We start from the raw sequence: 14,525 nt of genomic DNA, 5'->3' as shown, positions 1-14,525 counted from the left end.
AGAGAGACACTCCTACTCATTAGGAGACTGGGAGGAAAACGTAGGAGAGGACACTCCTACTCATTAGGAGACTGGAGGAAAACGTGAGAGAGGACACTCCTACTCATTAGGAGGACTGGGAGAAAACGTGAGAGAGACACTCCTACTCATAGGAGACTGGGAGGAAAACGTGAGAGAGACACTCCTACTCATTAGGAGACTGGGAGGAAAACGTGAGAGAGACACTCCTACTCATTAGGAGGACTGGGAGGAAAAGTAGGAGAGACAAGCCTACTCATTAGGAGACTGGGAGGAAAACGTAAGAGAGACACTCCTACTCATTAGGAGACTGGGAGGAAAACGTAAGAGAGACACTCCTACTCATTAGGAGACTGGGAGGAAAACGTGAGAGAGACACTCCTACTCATTAGGAGACTGGGAGGAAAACGTGAGAGAGACACTCCTACTCATTAGGAGACTGGGAGGAAAACCAGTGAGAGACACTCCTACTCATTAGGAGACTGGGAGGAAAACGTGAGAGGACACTCCTACTCATTAGGAGACTGGGAGGAAAATGTAAGAGAGACACTCCTCACTCATTAGGAGACTGGGAGGAAACGTAAGAGACACTCTACTCATTAGGAGACTGGGAGGAAAACGTAGGCGAGACACTCCTACTCATTAGGAGACTGGGAAGGAAAACGTAGGGAGACACTCCTACTCATTAGGAGACTGGGAGGAAAACGTAGGAGAGACACTCCTACTCATTAGGAGACTGGAGGAAGAACGTAGGAGAGACACTCCTACTCATTAGGAGACTGGGAGGAAAACGTAGGAGAGACACTCCATACTCATTAGGAGACTGGGAGGAAAACGTAAGAGAGACACTCCTACTCATTAGGAGACTGGGAGGGAAACGTAAGAGAGACACTCCTCATTAGGAGACTGGGAGGAAAACATGAGAGACACTCCTACTCATTAGGAGACTGAGAGGAAAACGTGAGAGAGACACTCCTACTCATTAGGAGACTGGGAGGAAAACGTGAGAGAGACACTCCTCATCATATTAAGAATGGCTAAAACGTTTCAGTTTTGTAATATGACTCGTATTTAAGAATGGCTAATACGTTTCAGTTTGTAATATGACTCGTATTTAAGAATGGCTAATACGTTTTCAGTTTGAAATATGACTCGTATTTAAGAATGGCTAATACGTTTCAGTTTGTAATATGACTCGTATTTAAGAATGGCTAATACGTTTCAGTTTGTAATATGACTCGTATTTAAGAATGGCTAATACGTTTCAGTTTGTAATATGACTCGTATTTAAGAATGGCTAATACGTTTCAGTTTGAAATAAATGTTGCCGTTCAGAAGGCGTTGTGAGCACTATATGAAGAGAGTACTAGTTCTCATAGCTCAGCACCCCGGTTATGTTGAAGGAAATTAAAGTGGTCCGTACTATTCTGTTTCATCGCCACTCAGTCAACACACCCTAAATGAGATTAGGGAATTGTCAGAGACCTCACGATACGATATGATCACAATACGATATGATCACGATACGTATGTGCTGATTCTATATGTATCACGATATGATCATGATACGATATGATCGCGATACGATATGATCACGATATGATCACGATATGATCACGATATGTATGTGCTGATTCGATATGTATCACGATTCGATATTTGCAATTTGATGTTCCAAACATATTGCTAACTAATTGTCTGATGCAGAGAGACGATGAGAAACTAGTTTTGATCAGTCATGGAAATAAGTACTTAAACCACGTTGGGTCACTATTTAAAAGGTCCAATGCAACTGTTTTTTATCTCAATATGAAATCATTTCTTGGAAACACTCATGTGCCTTTTATTGTGATTGTTTTAAATGAAAATGGTCAAAAAGAAACACAATTGTTTCTCCTCAAGCAAGAATTTAGCCTGGACTTTCTGGAAGTCGTCTGAGTGAGGGTTTAAAACGGAAAACTGGCTGTTATTGGCAGAGCGGTTTGGAACTCTCTTTCTTATTGGTCTATTAACTCATCATCAGAAATTTCAGGCGGTCTTTTCAAACAGCTCTTCGACTACAAGAATATGATCATTTTCACAATATTATTCCAACTTCATATATATATTATACATAAATATATTTAAAAGACAGAGAAATCAAGGTTTTGAGTGCACTGGGCTTTTTAAAAAAAAGATGGGAGAACGAGCTATAGGACAAAATACCAGTGTTTTGGTACAGGTAAAGTGAACTAGCGCTAGCTAACACTACCTAGCAAAATCTAAAAAATATATACATTTACATATGTTTTGCTTGGAGTCAATGTATCTATAATATGGTCCAAAGTAATATTGCGCTATGTAACTATCAATTTCTTTTCCGTCACTAATGTACTATGTGAAATATTCTCCGTTGTCTCACTCCTTTACTTTCCTCTCTTTCCTCAGGGATGAGTACTTATTCCCTCTCTCCTCATCCTCTTTTCTCTCTTCTCATCCTCTATTCCTCAGGGATGAGTACTTATTCCCCCTCACTTCTCATCCTCTATTCCTCAGGGATGAGTACTTATTCCCCCTAACTTCTCATCCTCTTTTCTCTCTTCTCATCCTCTTTCCTCAGGGATAAGTACTTATTCCCCTCACTTCTCATCCTCTTTCCTCAGGGATGAGTACTTATTCCCCCTCACTTCTCATCCTCTTTTCTCTCTTCTCATCCTCTTTCCTCAGGGGTAAGTACGTATTCCCCCTCACTTCTCATCCTCTATTCCTCAGGGATGAGTACTTATTCCCCCTCACTTCTCATCCTCTATTCCTCAGGGATGAGTACTTATTCCCCCTCACTTCTCATCCTCTATTCCTCAGGGATGAGTACTTATTCCCCCTAACTTCTCATCCTCTTTTCTCTCTTCTCATCCTCTTTCCTCAGGGATGAGTACTTATTCCACCTCTCTTCTCATCCTCTTTCCTCAGGGATGAGTACTTATTCCACCTCTCTTCTCATCCTTTTTCCTCTTGGATGAGTACTTATTCCCCCTCTCTTCTCATCCTCTTTCCTCGGGGATGAGTACTTATTCCCCCTCTCTTCTCATCCTCTTTCCTCAGGGATGAGTACTCATTCCCCCTCTCTTCTCATCCTCTTTCCTCAGGGATGAGTACCTATTCCCTCTCTTCTCATCCTCTTTCCTCAGGGATGAGTACTGATTCCCTCTCTTCTCATCCTCTTTCCTCAGGGATGAGTACTTCCGTATGAAGCTCCAGTGGAAGTCAGTGAGTGAGGAGCAGGAGAAACACAACAGCATGTTTAGAGACCACAGGAGTCTAATAGGTAATCATCATCATCATCACTTCTAACAGCATGTTTAGAGACCACAGGAGTCTAATAGGTAATAATCATCATCATCATCACTTCTAGCAGCATGTTTAGAGACCTCAGGAGTCTAATAGGTAATCATCATCATCACTTCTAACAGAATGTTTAGAGACCTCAGGAGTCTAATAGGTCATCATCAACATCATCATCACCACTTCTAACAGGATGTTTAGAGACCACAGGAGTCTAATAGGTCATCATCAACATCATCATCACCACTTCTAACAGGATGTTTAGAGACCACAGGAGTCTAATAGGTAATCATCATCATCACTTCTAACAGAATGTTAGTCAGGAGTCTAATAGGTCATCATCATCTTCATCACTTCTAACAGAATGTTAGTCAGGAGTCTAATAGGTCATCATCATCATCTTCATCACTTCTAACAGAATGTTAGTCAGGAGTCTAATAGGTAATCATCATCTTCATCATTTCTAACATAATGTTAGTCAGGAGTCTAATAGGTCATCATCATCATAATTTCTAACAGAATGTTAGTCAGGAGTCTAATAGATCATCACTTCTAACAGAATGTTAGTCAGGAGTCTAATAGGTAATCATCACCATCTTCATCACTTCTAACAGAATGTTAGTCAGGAGTCTAATAGGTAATCATCACCATCTTCATCACTTCTAACAGAATGTTAGTCAGGAGTCTAATAGGTCATCATCACCATCTTCATCACTTCTAACAGAATGTTAGTCAGGAGTCTAATAGGTAATCATCATCTTCATCGCTTCTAACAGAATGTTAGTCAGGAGTCTAATAGGTAATCATCATCATCACTTCTACCAGAATGTTAGTCAGGAGTCTAATAGATCATCATCACTTCTACCAGAATGTTAGTCAGGAGTCTAATAGATCATCATCACTTCTACCAGAATGTTAGTCAGGAGTCTAATAGATCATCATCACTTCTACCAGAATGTTAGTCAGGAGTCTAATAGATCATCATCACTTCTACCAGAATGTTAGTCACCAGATAATAGCCTGGAGGTTTTAGACTAGCAGCCAAAAGGCTTTCATCCCATGTACCATATCCTGCCATTGTGCCCTTGATCAAGGGACTTAACCCCCCACGATTGCTCTCCATCCAGGGGCGCTGCTGCTGACCCTGTACATCTGGGGGCTCTGCCTGGGGGCTCTGCCTGGGGGCTCTGCCTGGGGGCTCTGCCTGGGGGCTCTGCCTGGGGGCTCTGTCTGGGGGCTCTGCCTGAGGGGCTCTGTCTTGGTGCTCTGTCTGGGGGCTCTGCCTGAGGGGCTCTGCCTGGGGGCTCTGTCTTGGTGCTCTGTCTGGGTGCTCTGTCTGGGGGCTCTGCCTGAGGGGCTCTGCCTGGGGGCTCTGCCTGAGGGGCTCTGTCTGGGGGCTCTGTCTGAGGGGCTCTGTCTGAGGGGCTCTGTCTGGGGGCTCTGCCTGAGGGGCTCTGCCTGAAGGGCTCTGCCTGAAGGGCTCTGCCTGAAGGGCTCTGCCTGGGGGCTCTGTCTGGGGGCTCTGCCTGAGGGGCTCTGCCTGAAGGGCTCTGCCTGAGGGCTCTGTCTGAAGGGCTCTGTCTGAAGGGCTCTGTCTGAGGGGCTCTGCCTGAGGGGCTCTGCCTGAAGGGCTCTGCCTGAGGGCTCTGTCTGGGGGCTCTGTCTGGGGGCTCTGCCTGAAGGGCTCTGTCTGGGGGCTCTGCCTGAAGGGCTCTGCCTGGGGGCTCTGTCTGGGGGCTCTGCCTGAGGGGCTCTGCCTGAAGGGCTCTGCCTGAGGGCTCTGTCTGAAGGGCTCTGTCTGAAGGGCTCTGTCTGAGGGGCTCTGCCTGAGGGGCTCTGCCTGAAGGGCTCTGCCTGAGGGCTCTGTCTGGGGGCTCTGTCTGGGGGCTCTGTCTGGGGGCTCTGTCTGGGGGCTCTGCCTGAGGGGCTCTGCCTGAAGGGCTCTGCCTGGGGGCTCTGTCTGGGGGCTCTGTCTGGGGGGCTCTGCCTGAAGGGCTCTGTCTGGGGGGGCTCTGTCTGGGGGCTCTGCCTGAGGGGCTCTGTCTGGGGGGCTCTGTCTGGGGGGCTCTGCCTGAAGGGCTCTGCCTGAGGGGCTCTGCCTGAGGGGCTCTGCCTGAAGGGCTCTGTCTGAGGGCTCTGCCTGGGGTTGTTGAAGAAGCCAGAAAAAAGTTTCCCTTCTAATCGATGGACAATAGTTGTATTCTATTTGATTCTATTGGTCTGACAGTGGGATGGTTACGTGGTTTGAACAATGGGCACTGTGACAAACAGGAGACCTTTCCAATATGTTAATGAGTTAGTCTCCTTGTTCCAACAGCCTCAGTCAGCAACTTAACTTCCACCAGCCAGTGAAGAACAAAAGTTGGCCACATTTCTCCAGGTCTCACCCCAAACTGCTCAGCAAAACCATTTGAAACAAAGTGTGACACCTTTCCTAGTTTAGCTACTTTACGACTGAGCTGAGCCTGGAATCAATCTGTCTCCCATCGGATCAACCCCATGTTTTATGTATTCTGTATTCCATCAGCGTCGTCCGCCTGGAGAACCCAGCCCCAAAACCTGCGTCCCAAATGGCACCTTATACCCTGTACGTAGTGCACTACTTCTGACCTGAGCCCTATGTACACTAAATAGGGAGCAGGTTGTCATTTGGGACAGGACCCATGTCAGCCAGGTAATGGGATCTCATCTCCTCCTGATCGTTGAGGAATGATCCATACTGGATCTGGCTGGCTCCTCAATGGACTTGGCATTTCTGTTCTCTCTGTCTCTCTGAGTCGCCCCCTCCCCCGTCCCCCCTGCTATTCAAAGGGTTGAAATTAGGCTCCGGTTGTAACAGGGTTAGAGTTGTGTGCTCTCTGTAAATGTCAACTGAAATGAATATGGAAATGAGCGGCAGGCTGGCACGGAGCAATGCTGAACTGTTGGAAGTGCTGCTGGTCCCATTTTCTGATTTCAACTCCTGGTAGTCAACTTTTCGTCTAAGGACAAATCAGGCAGACGAGATGTGTGGTGAAGTCTGAGCCTATAATCGTAAAGTGTCTCTGAGTTGTGAGGAGTGCTGATCTACGATCAGGTTCCTTCTGTTCCATGTCATCTGACTCATGATGTTCTTTATGTACATGCAAATATATTTGGTGAATTAAGGGGATTCTAAGGTCTCTGACTGTGTTGATTTCCTCCACAGAGAAAGACGTGAACAGGACAGATCGGACCAACACTTTCTATGAAGGACAAGACAACCCAGGACTGATTCTGCTGCACGATGTCCTCATGACCTACTGCATGTATGACTTTGACCTGGGTAAGACCACGCTTGTCATACTGAATGACTTTGACCTGGGTAAGACCATGCTTGTCATACTGAATGACTTTGACCTGGGTAAGACCACGCTTGTCATACTGAATGACTTTGACCAGGGTAAGACCACGCTTGTCATACTGAATGACTTTGACCTGGGTAAGACCACGCTGGTCATACTGAATGACTTTGACCTGGGTAAGACAAAGCTGGTCATACTGAATGACCTTGACCTGGGTAAGACAAAGCTTGTCATACTGAATGACTTTGACCTGGGTAAGACGAAGCTTGTCATACTACATGTACTCGGCCTCTACTGGGTTTTTACTGAGGATTCACCAACAATAAATACTAGTTGCCACTCAGCCCCAGACGCGATCAGTGGAGGCTAATGAGGGGAGGACGGCTCATAATAATGGCTGGAACGGAGTGAATGGAACGGCATCAAACACATGGAAACCATGTGTTTGATGTATTTGATACCATTCTACTGATTCCGCTCCAGTCATTACCACGAGCCAGTCCTCCCCAATTAAGGTGCCACCAACCTCCTCAAATCCTCTCTCTGTCACCACCAGGCTTTGGCTGGCTGACTTAATGGCTGACTTACTGGCTGGCTGGCTGACTTACTGGCTGACTGTCTTGCTGACTGGCTGGCTGACTTACTGGCTGGCTGGCTGACTGACTGGCTGGCTGGACAGCTGGCTGACTTACTGGCTGACTGACTTACTGGCTGGCTGGCTGGACGGCTGACTGACTGCTGGCTGGTTGGCTGGCTGACTTACTGGCTGGCTGGCTGGCTGGCTGGCTGGCTGACTGACTGACTGGCTGACTGAACCGGGTTGTTTTCTCTCTGTCACCAGGCTATGTCCAGGGTATGAGTGACCTGCTGTCTCCGATCCTCTATGTGATGGAGGACGAGGTGGACGCCTTCTGGTGCTTTGTCTCCTTCATGGACCAGATGGTGAGACTGACGACATAGAACTAGATATACTAGAACAGACATAACTTAATAAGACCATAGAAATAGGCTAGATAAACTAGCAGGGACATAACCTTTTAGTGGTTTGTCTCCTTCATGGAACAGATGGTGAGACTGACAACATAGAACTAGATATACTAGAACAGACATAACTTAATAAGACCATAGAAATAGGCTAGATAAACTAGCAGGGACATAACCTTTTAGTGGTTTGTCTCCTTCATGGACCAGATGGGTAAAACCTGAGAACATCTGAATTATTAGAACATACGTAACACAGAAATATAAATACTAGAATGGACAAAGCCCCTCAGACCAAAGCAAATGAAATGAGGATGTCCATTCTAGTCATTCCATGTCTGTGGGTGAGACCTTCACTTACCTCTGTGTTGGTATATGACAGCACAGTTATTCCTGTTTAATGAGAGAGGGAGGCCAACTAGGTAAGTGTTGGTAGAGTGAGACCTGATTACCTGACTATGCTAGGTTCCCATGGTGCATTTCACAAAGGATGCATCCAAGACCACTCTCTCATAGCCTCCACCAATAGCTGAGCAGAGCCCTGACACTTTGTGATGTCACTCCAGCTCTATGATTTGTGTTCTGAATTAGTTTCTGTCTTATTATCCAACTTATTACAACACCATCCAGCTTCCTGTCTGTTACGTTACGACACCATCCAGCTTCCTGTCTGTTACGTTACGACACCATCCAGCTTCCTGTCTGTTACGTTACGACACCATCCAGCTTCCTGTCTGTTACATTACAACACCATCCAGCTTCCTGTCTATTCTGTTACGACAACCTCCAGCTTCCTGTCTATTCTGTTACGACACCATCCAGCTTCCTGTCTATTCTGTTACGACACCATCCAGCTTCCTGTCTGGTACGTTACAACACCATCCAGCTTCCTGTCTGTTACTTTACGACACCATCCAGCTTCCTGTCTGTTACGTTACGACACCATCCAGCTTCCTGTCTGTTCTGTTACGACACCAACCAGCTTCCTGTCTGTTCTGTTACGACACCATCCAGCTTCCTGTCTGTTCTGTTACGACACCATCCAGCTTCCTGTCTATTCTGTCACGACACCATCCAGCTTCCTGTCTATTCTGTCACGACACCATCCAGCTTCCTGTCTATTCTGTCACGACACCATCCAGCTTCCTGTCTATTCTGTCACGACACCATCCAGCTTCCTGTCTGTCACGACACCATCCAGCTTCCTGTCTGTCACGACACCATCCAGCCTCCTGTCTGTCACGACACCATCCAGCCTCCTGTCTGTCACGACACCATCCAGCCTCCTGTCTGTCACGACACCATCCAGCCTCCTGTCTGTCACGACACCATCCAGCCTCCTGTCTGTCACGACACCATCCAGCCTCCTGTCTGTTCTCTGTCACGACACCATCCAGCCTCCTGTCTGTTCTCTGTCACGACACCATCCAGCCTCATGTCTGTTCTCTGTCACGACACCATCCAGCCTCCTGTCTGTTCTCTTTCACGACACCATCCAGCCTCCTGTCTGTCACGACACCATCCAGCCTCCTGTCTGTTCTCTGTCACGACACCATCCAGCCTCCTGTCTATTCTGTCACGACACCATCCAGCTTCCTGTCTATTCTGTCACGACACCATCCAGCTTCCTGTCTATTCTGTCACGACACCATCCAGCTTCCTGTCTATTCTGTCACGACACCATCCAGCCTCATGTCTGTTCTCTGTCACGACACCATCCAGCCTCCTGTCTGTTCTCTGTCACGACACCATCCAGCCTCCTGTCTGTTCTCTGTCACGACACCATCCAGCCTCCTGTCTGTTCTCTGTCACGACACCATCCAGCCTCCTGTCTATTCTGTCACGACACCATCCAGCCTCCTGTCTATTCTGTCACGACACCATCCAGCTTCCTGTCTATTCTGTCACGACACCATCCAGCTTCCTGTCTGTCACGACACCATCCAGCCTCCTGTCTGTCACGACACCATCCAGCCTCCTGTCTGTCACGACACCATCCAGCCTCCTGTCTGTCACGACACCATCCAGCCTCCTGTCTGTTCTCTGTCACGACACCATCCAGCCTCATGTCTGTTCTCTGTCACAACACCATCCAGCCTCCTGTCTGTTCTCTGTCACGACACCATCCAGCCTCCTGTCTGTCACGACACCATCCAGCCTCCTGTCTGTTCTCTGTCACGACACCATCCAGCCTCCTGTCTGTTCTGTCACGACACCATCCAGCCTCCAGTCTGTCACGACACCATCCAGCCTCCTGTCTGTTTCCTCTATTCTATCCTCCAGATAGCTGCTGAAGTAATTTAAAGGGGATTTCGTGTTCATTAACCATCCATAGCTTTATAGATACTGTAGCCCAGGGCTGGTCTACCCTGGTAAACAGCTACACACAGACACACAGGTTAGGGTAAACAGCAATCATGGTATTATTACTCGGCTGAGTGGTCTTGTACCTGACAGGCCCTTGTTATTCAAAGAAAACCCAAAGACCTTGTCATCTCCAGCACTGTAGCTGTCATCCCACCCATTAATACATCAAACATGGCAACATCAGGGTTATTGATTTAAACGCCTGCCAGATAGCAACTTGTTAGTGAGGAAGGTAAAAGGAAAGCTGGTGATTGAGGAGTAGAGAGCATCAATGTGGTGTTATGTGACTGGCTGGCTGGCCGACTGGCTGGCTGGCTGGCCGACTGGCTGGCTGGCCGACTGACTGGCTGTCTGGCCGACTGACTGGCTGGCTGGCCGACTGGCTGGCTGAATGACTGACTGGCTGGCTGGCCGACTGGCTGGCTGGCTGGCCGAATGACTGGCTGGCTGGCTGGCCGACTGGCTGGCTGGCCGAATGACTGGCTGGCTGGCTGGCTGGCTGGCTGGCCGACTGGCTGGCTGAATGAATGGCTGGCTGGCTGGCTGGCTGGCTGGCCGGCTGGCCGGCTGGCTGGCTGGCTGGCTGGCTGGCTGAATGAATGACTGGCTGGCTGGCCGACTGGCTGGCTGAATGACTGACTGGCCGACTGGCTGGCTGGCCGACTAGCTGGCTGGCCGACTGGCTGGCCGACTGGCTGGCTGGCTGGCTGGCCGACTGGCTGGCTGGCTGGCCGACTGGCTGGCTGAATGAATGACTGGCTGGCTGGCTGGCTGGCCGACTGGCTGGCTGGCTGAATGAATGACTGGCTGGCTGACTGGCTGGCTGGCTGGCTGAATGAATGAATGGCTGGCTGACCGGCCGACTGGCTGGCTGGCTGAATGAATGAATGAATGAATGACTGGCTGGCTGACTGACTGACTGGCTGGCTGGTTGAATGAATGAATGACTGGCTGGCTGACTGGCTGGCTGGCTGGCTGACTGGCCGACTGACTGGCTGGCTGGCTGAATGCCGGCACGCTTCATCTGGCAGTCCGACGGACTAATCTGGTTAGGAGGCGGATGCCAAGACAACACTACCTGCCCCATGCATAGTGCCAACTGTAGGCGGATGCCAAGATAACACTACCTGCCCCATGCATAGTGCCAACTGTAGGCGGATGCCAAGATAACACTACCTGCCCCATGCATAGTGCCAACTGTAGGCGGATGCCAAGATAACACTACCTGCCCCATGCATAGTGCCAACTGTAGGCGGATGCCAAGACAACACTACCTGCCCCATGCATAGTGCCAACTGTAGGCGGATGCCAAGATAACACTACCTGCCCCATGCATAGTGCCAACTGTAGGCGGATGCCAAGATAACACTACCTGCCCCATGCATAGTGCCAACATCTAGTGGAAAGCCTTCCCAGAGGAGTAGAGACTGTTATAGCAGCAAAAGGGGGGACCAACTCCATGTTGATGCCCATGATTTTGGAATGAGATGTTTGACGAGCTGGCGTCCACATAGTGTTGATCGTGTAGTCTGTACAGTGTGAATGTATTTGCATTCTGTCTAAATTCTCAGCACCAGAACTTTGAGGAGCAGATGCAGGGAATGAAGACTCAACTGACCCAGCTCAGCACTCTGCTACGGCTACTGGACCTGTCCTTCTGGAACTACCTGGGTGAGGGGAACACACACACACACTGCTACGACTACTGGACCTGTCCTTCTGGAACTACCTGGGTGAGGGAAACACACACACACACACTGCTACGACTACTGGACCTGTCCTTCTGGAACCACCTGGGTGAGGGGAACACACACACACACACACTGCTACGACTACTGGTCCTGTCCTTCTGGAACTACCTGGGTGAGGGGAACACACACACACACACTGCTACGACTACTGGACCTGTCCTTCTGGAACTACCTGGGTGAGGGGCACACACACACACACACACACACTGCTACGACTACTGGACCTGTCCTTCTGGAACCACCTGGGTGAGGGAAACACACACACACACACTCTGCTACGACTACTGGACCTGTCCTTCTGGAACCACCTGGGTGAGGGAAACACACACACAAACAGGGCATGCTTTAAAACAAAATTCCTTACAGAAAATTACATTTTAGCGTCAATTATTGGAGTCTGGGTAGTCCAGTCCCTCCCTAATGAATAACACCCATTACTGCCATTTAGAATCCACAGAATAGAACGTTCACCGTGACAACGGAACACACATTCATCCTCATCATAAGTGTACTAGATAATCACCTTGATGGAGCCAGTGAAACATTTCCCTTGTGCTTTCTCTCTCTCTCTCTCTCACAAGTGCCGACGCCACATTTTGTCTTCGAAAGAAAAACAAGAGTTTATCCGAGTTTGACTAAGACTTCGTAATGAGATAAATATGGTGTGTTCTGTTTGGTAAAGTCTCCTATTTGCTAGAGGTCGTAGGGGGTAGCCGCATCCCTAAACAGTCCCTGATAAGTTGTTTTGAATTAGGCTGTTTAAATGCGGCTAGCGCTACAGTGCAGTCTGATCGGGACGATGTTGATTTATCACCGCGTACTTTATAGTCATTAATTTTCTTGATTAATTTGGGCTCGCTCAGCCACCCTACGAAAACTGGTCTGCTGTTCGTTACCTCGCCGGATAACAACAACGGCTCCTTCGGGATTTAGAGAGCTTCCAAGAACAATAAACCAAGTCAATTCAATAATATGTAAATGAAATGTGTTGTTTATGGCTTTAATTTGAGCTGGAAAGGTTAGATTGAGGGCAGGAGGAGAACGACAGTGATGGACGTGATTGTCTTTTGGGGGGGGGGGGGGGGGGGGGGAGAAAGAAGAGATAGAGAGGGGACGTAAGAGGCTTAAGGTCTATGATTGGTTGACTTTAATTTACGAGGCTCCACTTCCTCACTATTGATATTCCTTCAGCTCCTTGATCAGAGATGCTCACAACTCTGACACATTCCGAGTGGATTTAACCCCCTCAGGGATGCTCACAACTCTGACACATTCCGAGTGGATTTAACCCCCTCAGGGATGCTCACAACTCTGACACATTCCGAGTGGATTTAACCCCCTCAGGGATGCTCACAACTCTGACACATTCCGAGTGGATTTAACCCCCTCAGGGATGGTTGGATCTATGCCCAATGGCTTTTAAGCTCATGATGTCTACAGGCAATACCTGAGATGTTGTCGGGTTCCCTTCATTCTAACCTTATGTTAGAGGCTACCTGTACTTCTGCTAACCGTGTGTGTGTGTGTGTGTGTGTCTCCATCTTACAGTGGCCCAGGACTCTGGTCACCTGTACTTCTGCTAACCTTGTGTGTGTGTGTGTGTGTGTGTGTGTGTGTGTGTGTCTCCATCTTACAGTGGCCCAGGACTCTGGTCACCTGTACTTCTGCTAACCGTGTGTGTGTGTGTGTGTGTGTGTGTGTGTGTGTGTGTGTGTGTCCATCTTACAGTGGCCCAGGACTCTGGTCACCTGTACTTCTGCTAACCTTGTGTGTGTGTGTCCATATTACAGTGGCGCCGGACTCTGGTCACCTGTACTTCTGCTAACCTCGTGTGTGTGTGTGTGTGTGTGTGTCTCCATCTTACAGTGGCCCAGGACTCTGGTCACCTGTACTTCTGCTAACCTCGTGTGTGTGTGTGTATCTTACAGTGGCCCAGGACTCTGGTCACCTGTACTTCTGCTAACCTCGTGTGTGTGTGTGTGTGTGTGTGTGTGTGTGTGTGTGTGTGTGTGTGTGTGTGTGTGTGTGTGTGTCTCCATCTTACAGTGGCCCAGGACTCTGGTCACCTGTACTTCTGCTAACCGTGTGTGTGTGTGTGTGTGTGTGTGTGTGTGTGTGTGTGTGTGTGTGTGTGTGTGTGTGTGTGTGTGTCCATCTTACAGTGGCCCAGGACTCTGGTCACCTGTACTTCTGCTAACCTTGTGTGTGTGTGTCCATATTACAGTGGCGCCGGACTCTGGTCACCTGTACTTCTGCTAACCTCGTGTGTGTGTGTGTGTGTCTCCATCTTACAGTGGCCCAGGACTCTGGTCACCTGTACTTCTGCTAACCTCGTGTGTGTGTGTGTATCTTACAGTGGCCCAGGACTCTGGTCACCTGTACTTCTGCTAACCTCGTGTGTGTGTGTGTGTGTGTGTGTGTGTGTGTGTGTGTGTGTGTGTGTGTGTGTGTGTCTCCATCTTACAGTGGCCCAGGACTCTGGTCACCTGTACTTCTGCTAACCTCGTGTGTGTGTGTGTGTCCATCTTACAGTGGCCCAGGACTCTGGTCACCTGTACTTCTGCTAACCTCGTGTGTGTGTGTCTTACAGTGGCCCAGGACTCTGGTCACCTGTACTTCTGCTAACCTTGTGTGTGTGTGTATCTTACAGTTGCCCAGGACTCTGGTCACCTGTACTTCTGCTAACCTCGTGTGTGTGTGTATCTTACAGTGGCCCAGGACTCTGGTCACCTGTACTTCTGCTAACCTCGTGTGTCTGTGTGTG

At 48.7% G+C, this 14,525-nt stretch overlaps 1 protein-coding gene across 1 annotated transcript in view; it reads left to right on the top strand.

Annotated features, from left to right (window-relative positions):
• Window positions 1–32: 32 nt before the first annotated feature.
• LOC109887354 (TBC1 domain family member 15) overlaps window positions 33–14,525 on the top strand; it is a gene marked incomplete at its 5' end in the record, with an annotated part of 32,276 nt that continues 17,783 nt past the window's right edge. Inside the window, 5 exons of the mRNA XM_031822051.1 lie at window positions 33–40; window positions 3,228–3,322; window positions 6,527–6,643; window positions 7,504–7,604; window positions 11,582–11,681. Coding sequence (XP_031677911.1) covers window positions 33–40; window positions 3,228–3,322; window positions 6,527–6,643; window positions 7,504–7,604; window positions 11,582–11,681 — 421 coding nt within the window. The remainder of the gene's footprint in view (window positions 41–3,227; window positions 3,323–6,526; window positions 6,644–7,503; window positions 7,605–11,581; window positions 11,682–14,525) is intronic.

Source organism: Oncorhynchus kisutch, unplaced genomic scaffold (genome assembly GCF_002021735.2).
Source record: "Oncorhynchus kisutch isolate 150728-3 unplaced genomic scaffold, Okis_V2 scaffold4053, whole genome shotgun sequence".
In the NCBI taxonomy this organism is placed as follows: domain Eukaryota; kingdom Metazoa; phylum Chordata; class Actinopteri; order Salmoniformes; family Salmonidae; genus Oncorhynchus; species Oncorhynchus kisutch.
This window is presented reverse-complemented; position numbering and strand designations above follow the sequence as displayed.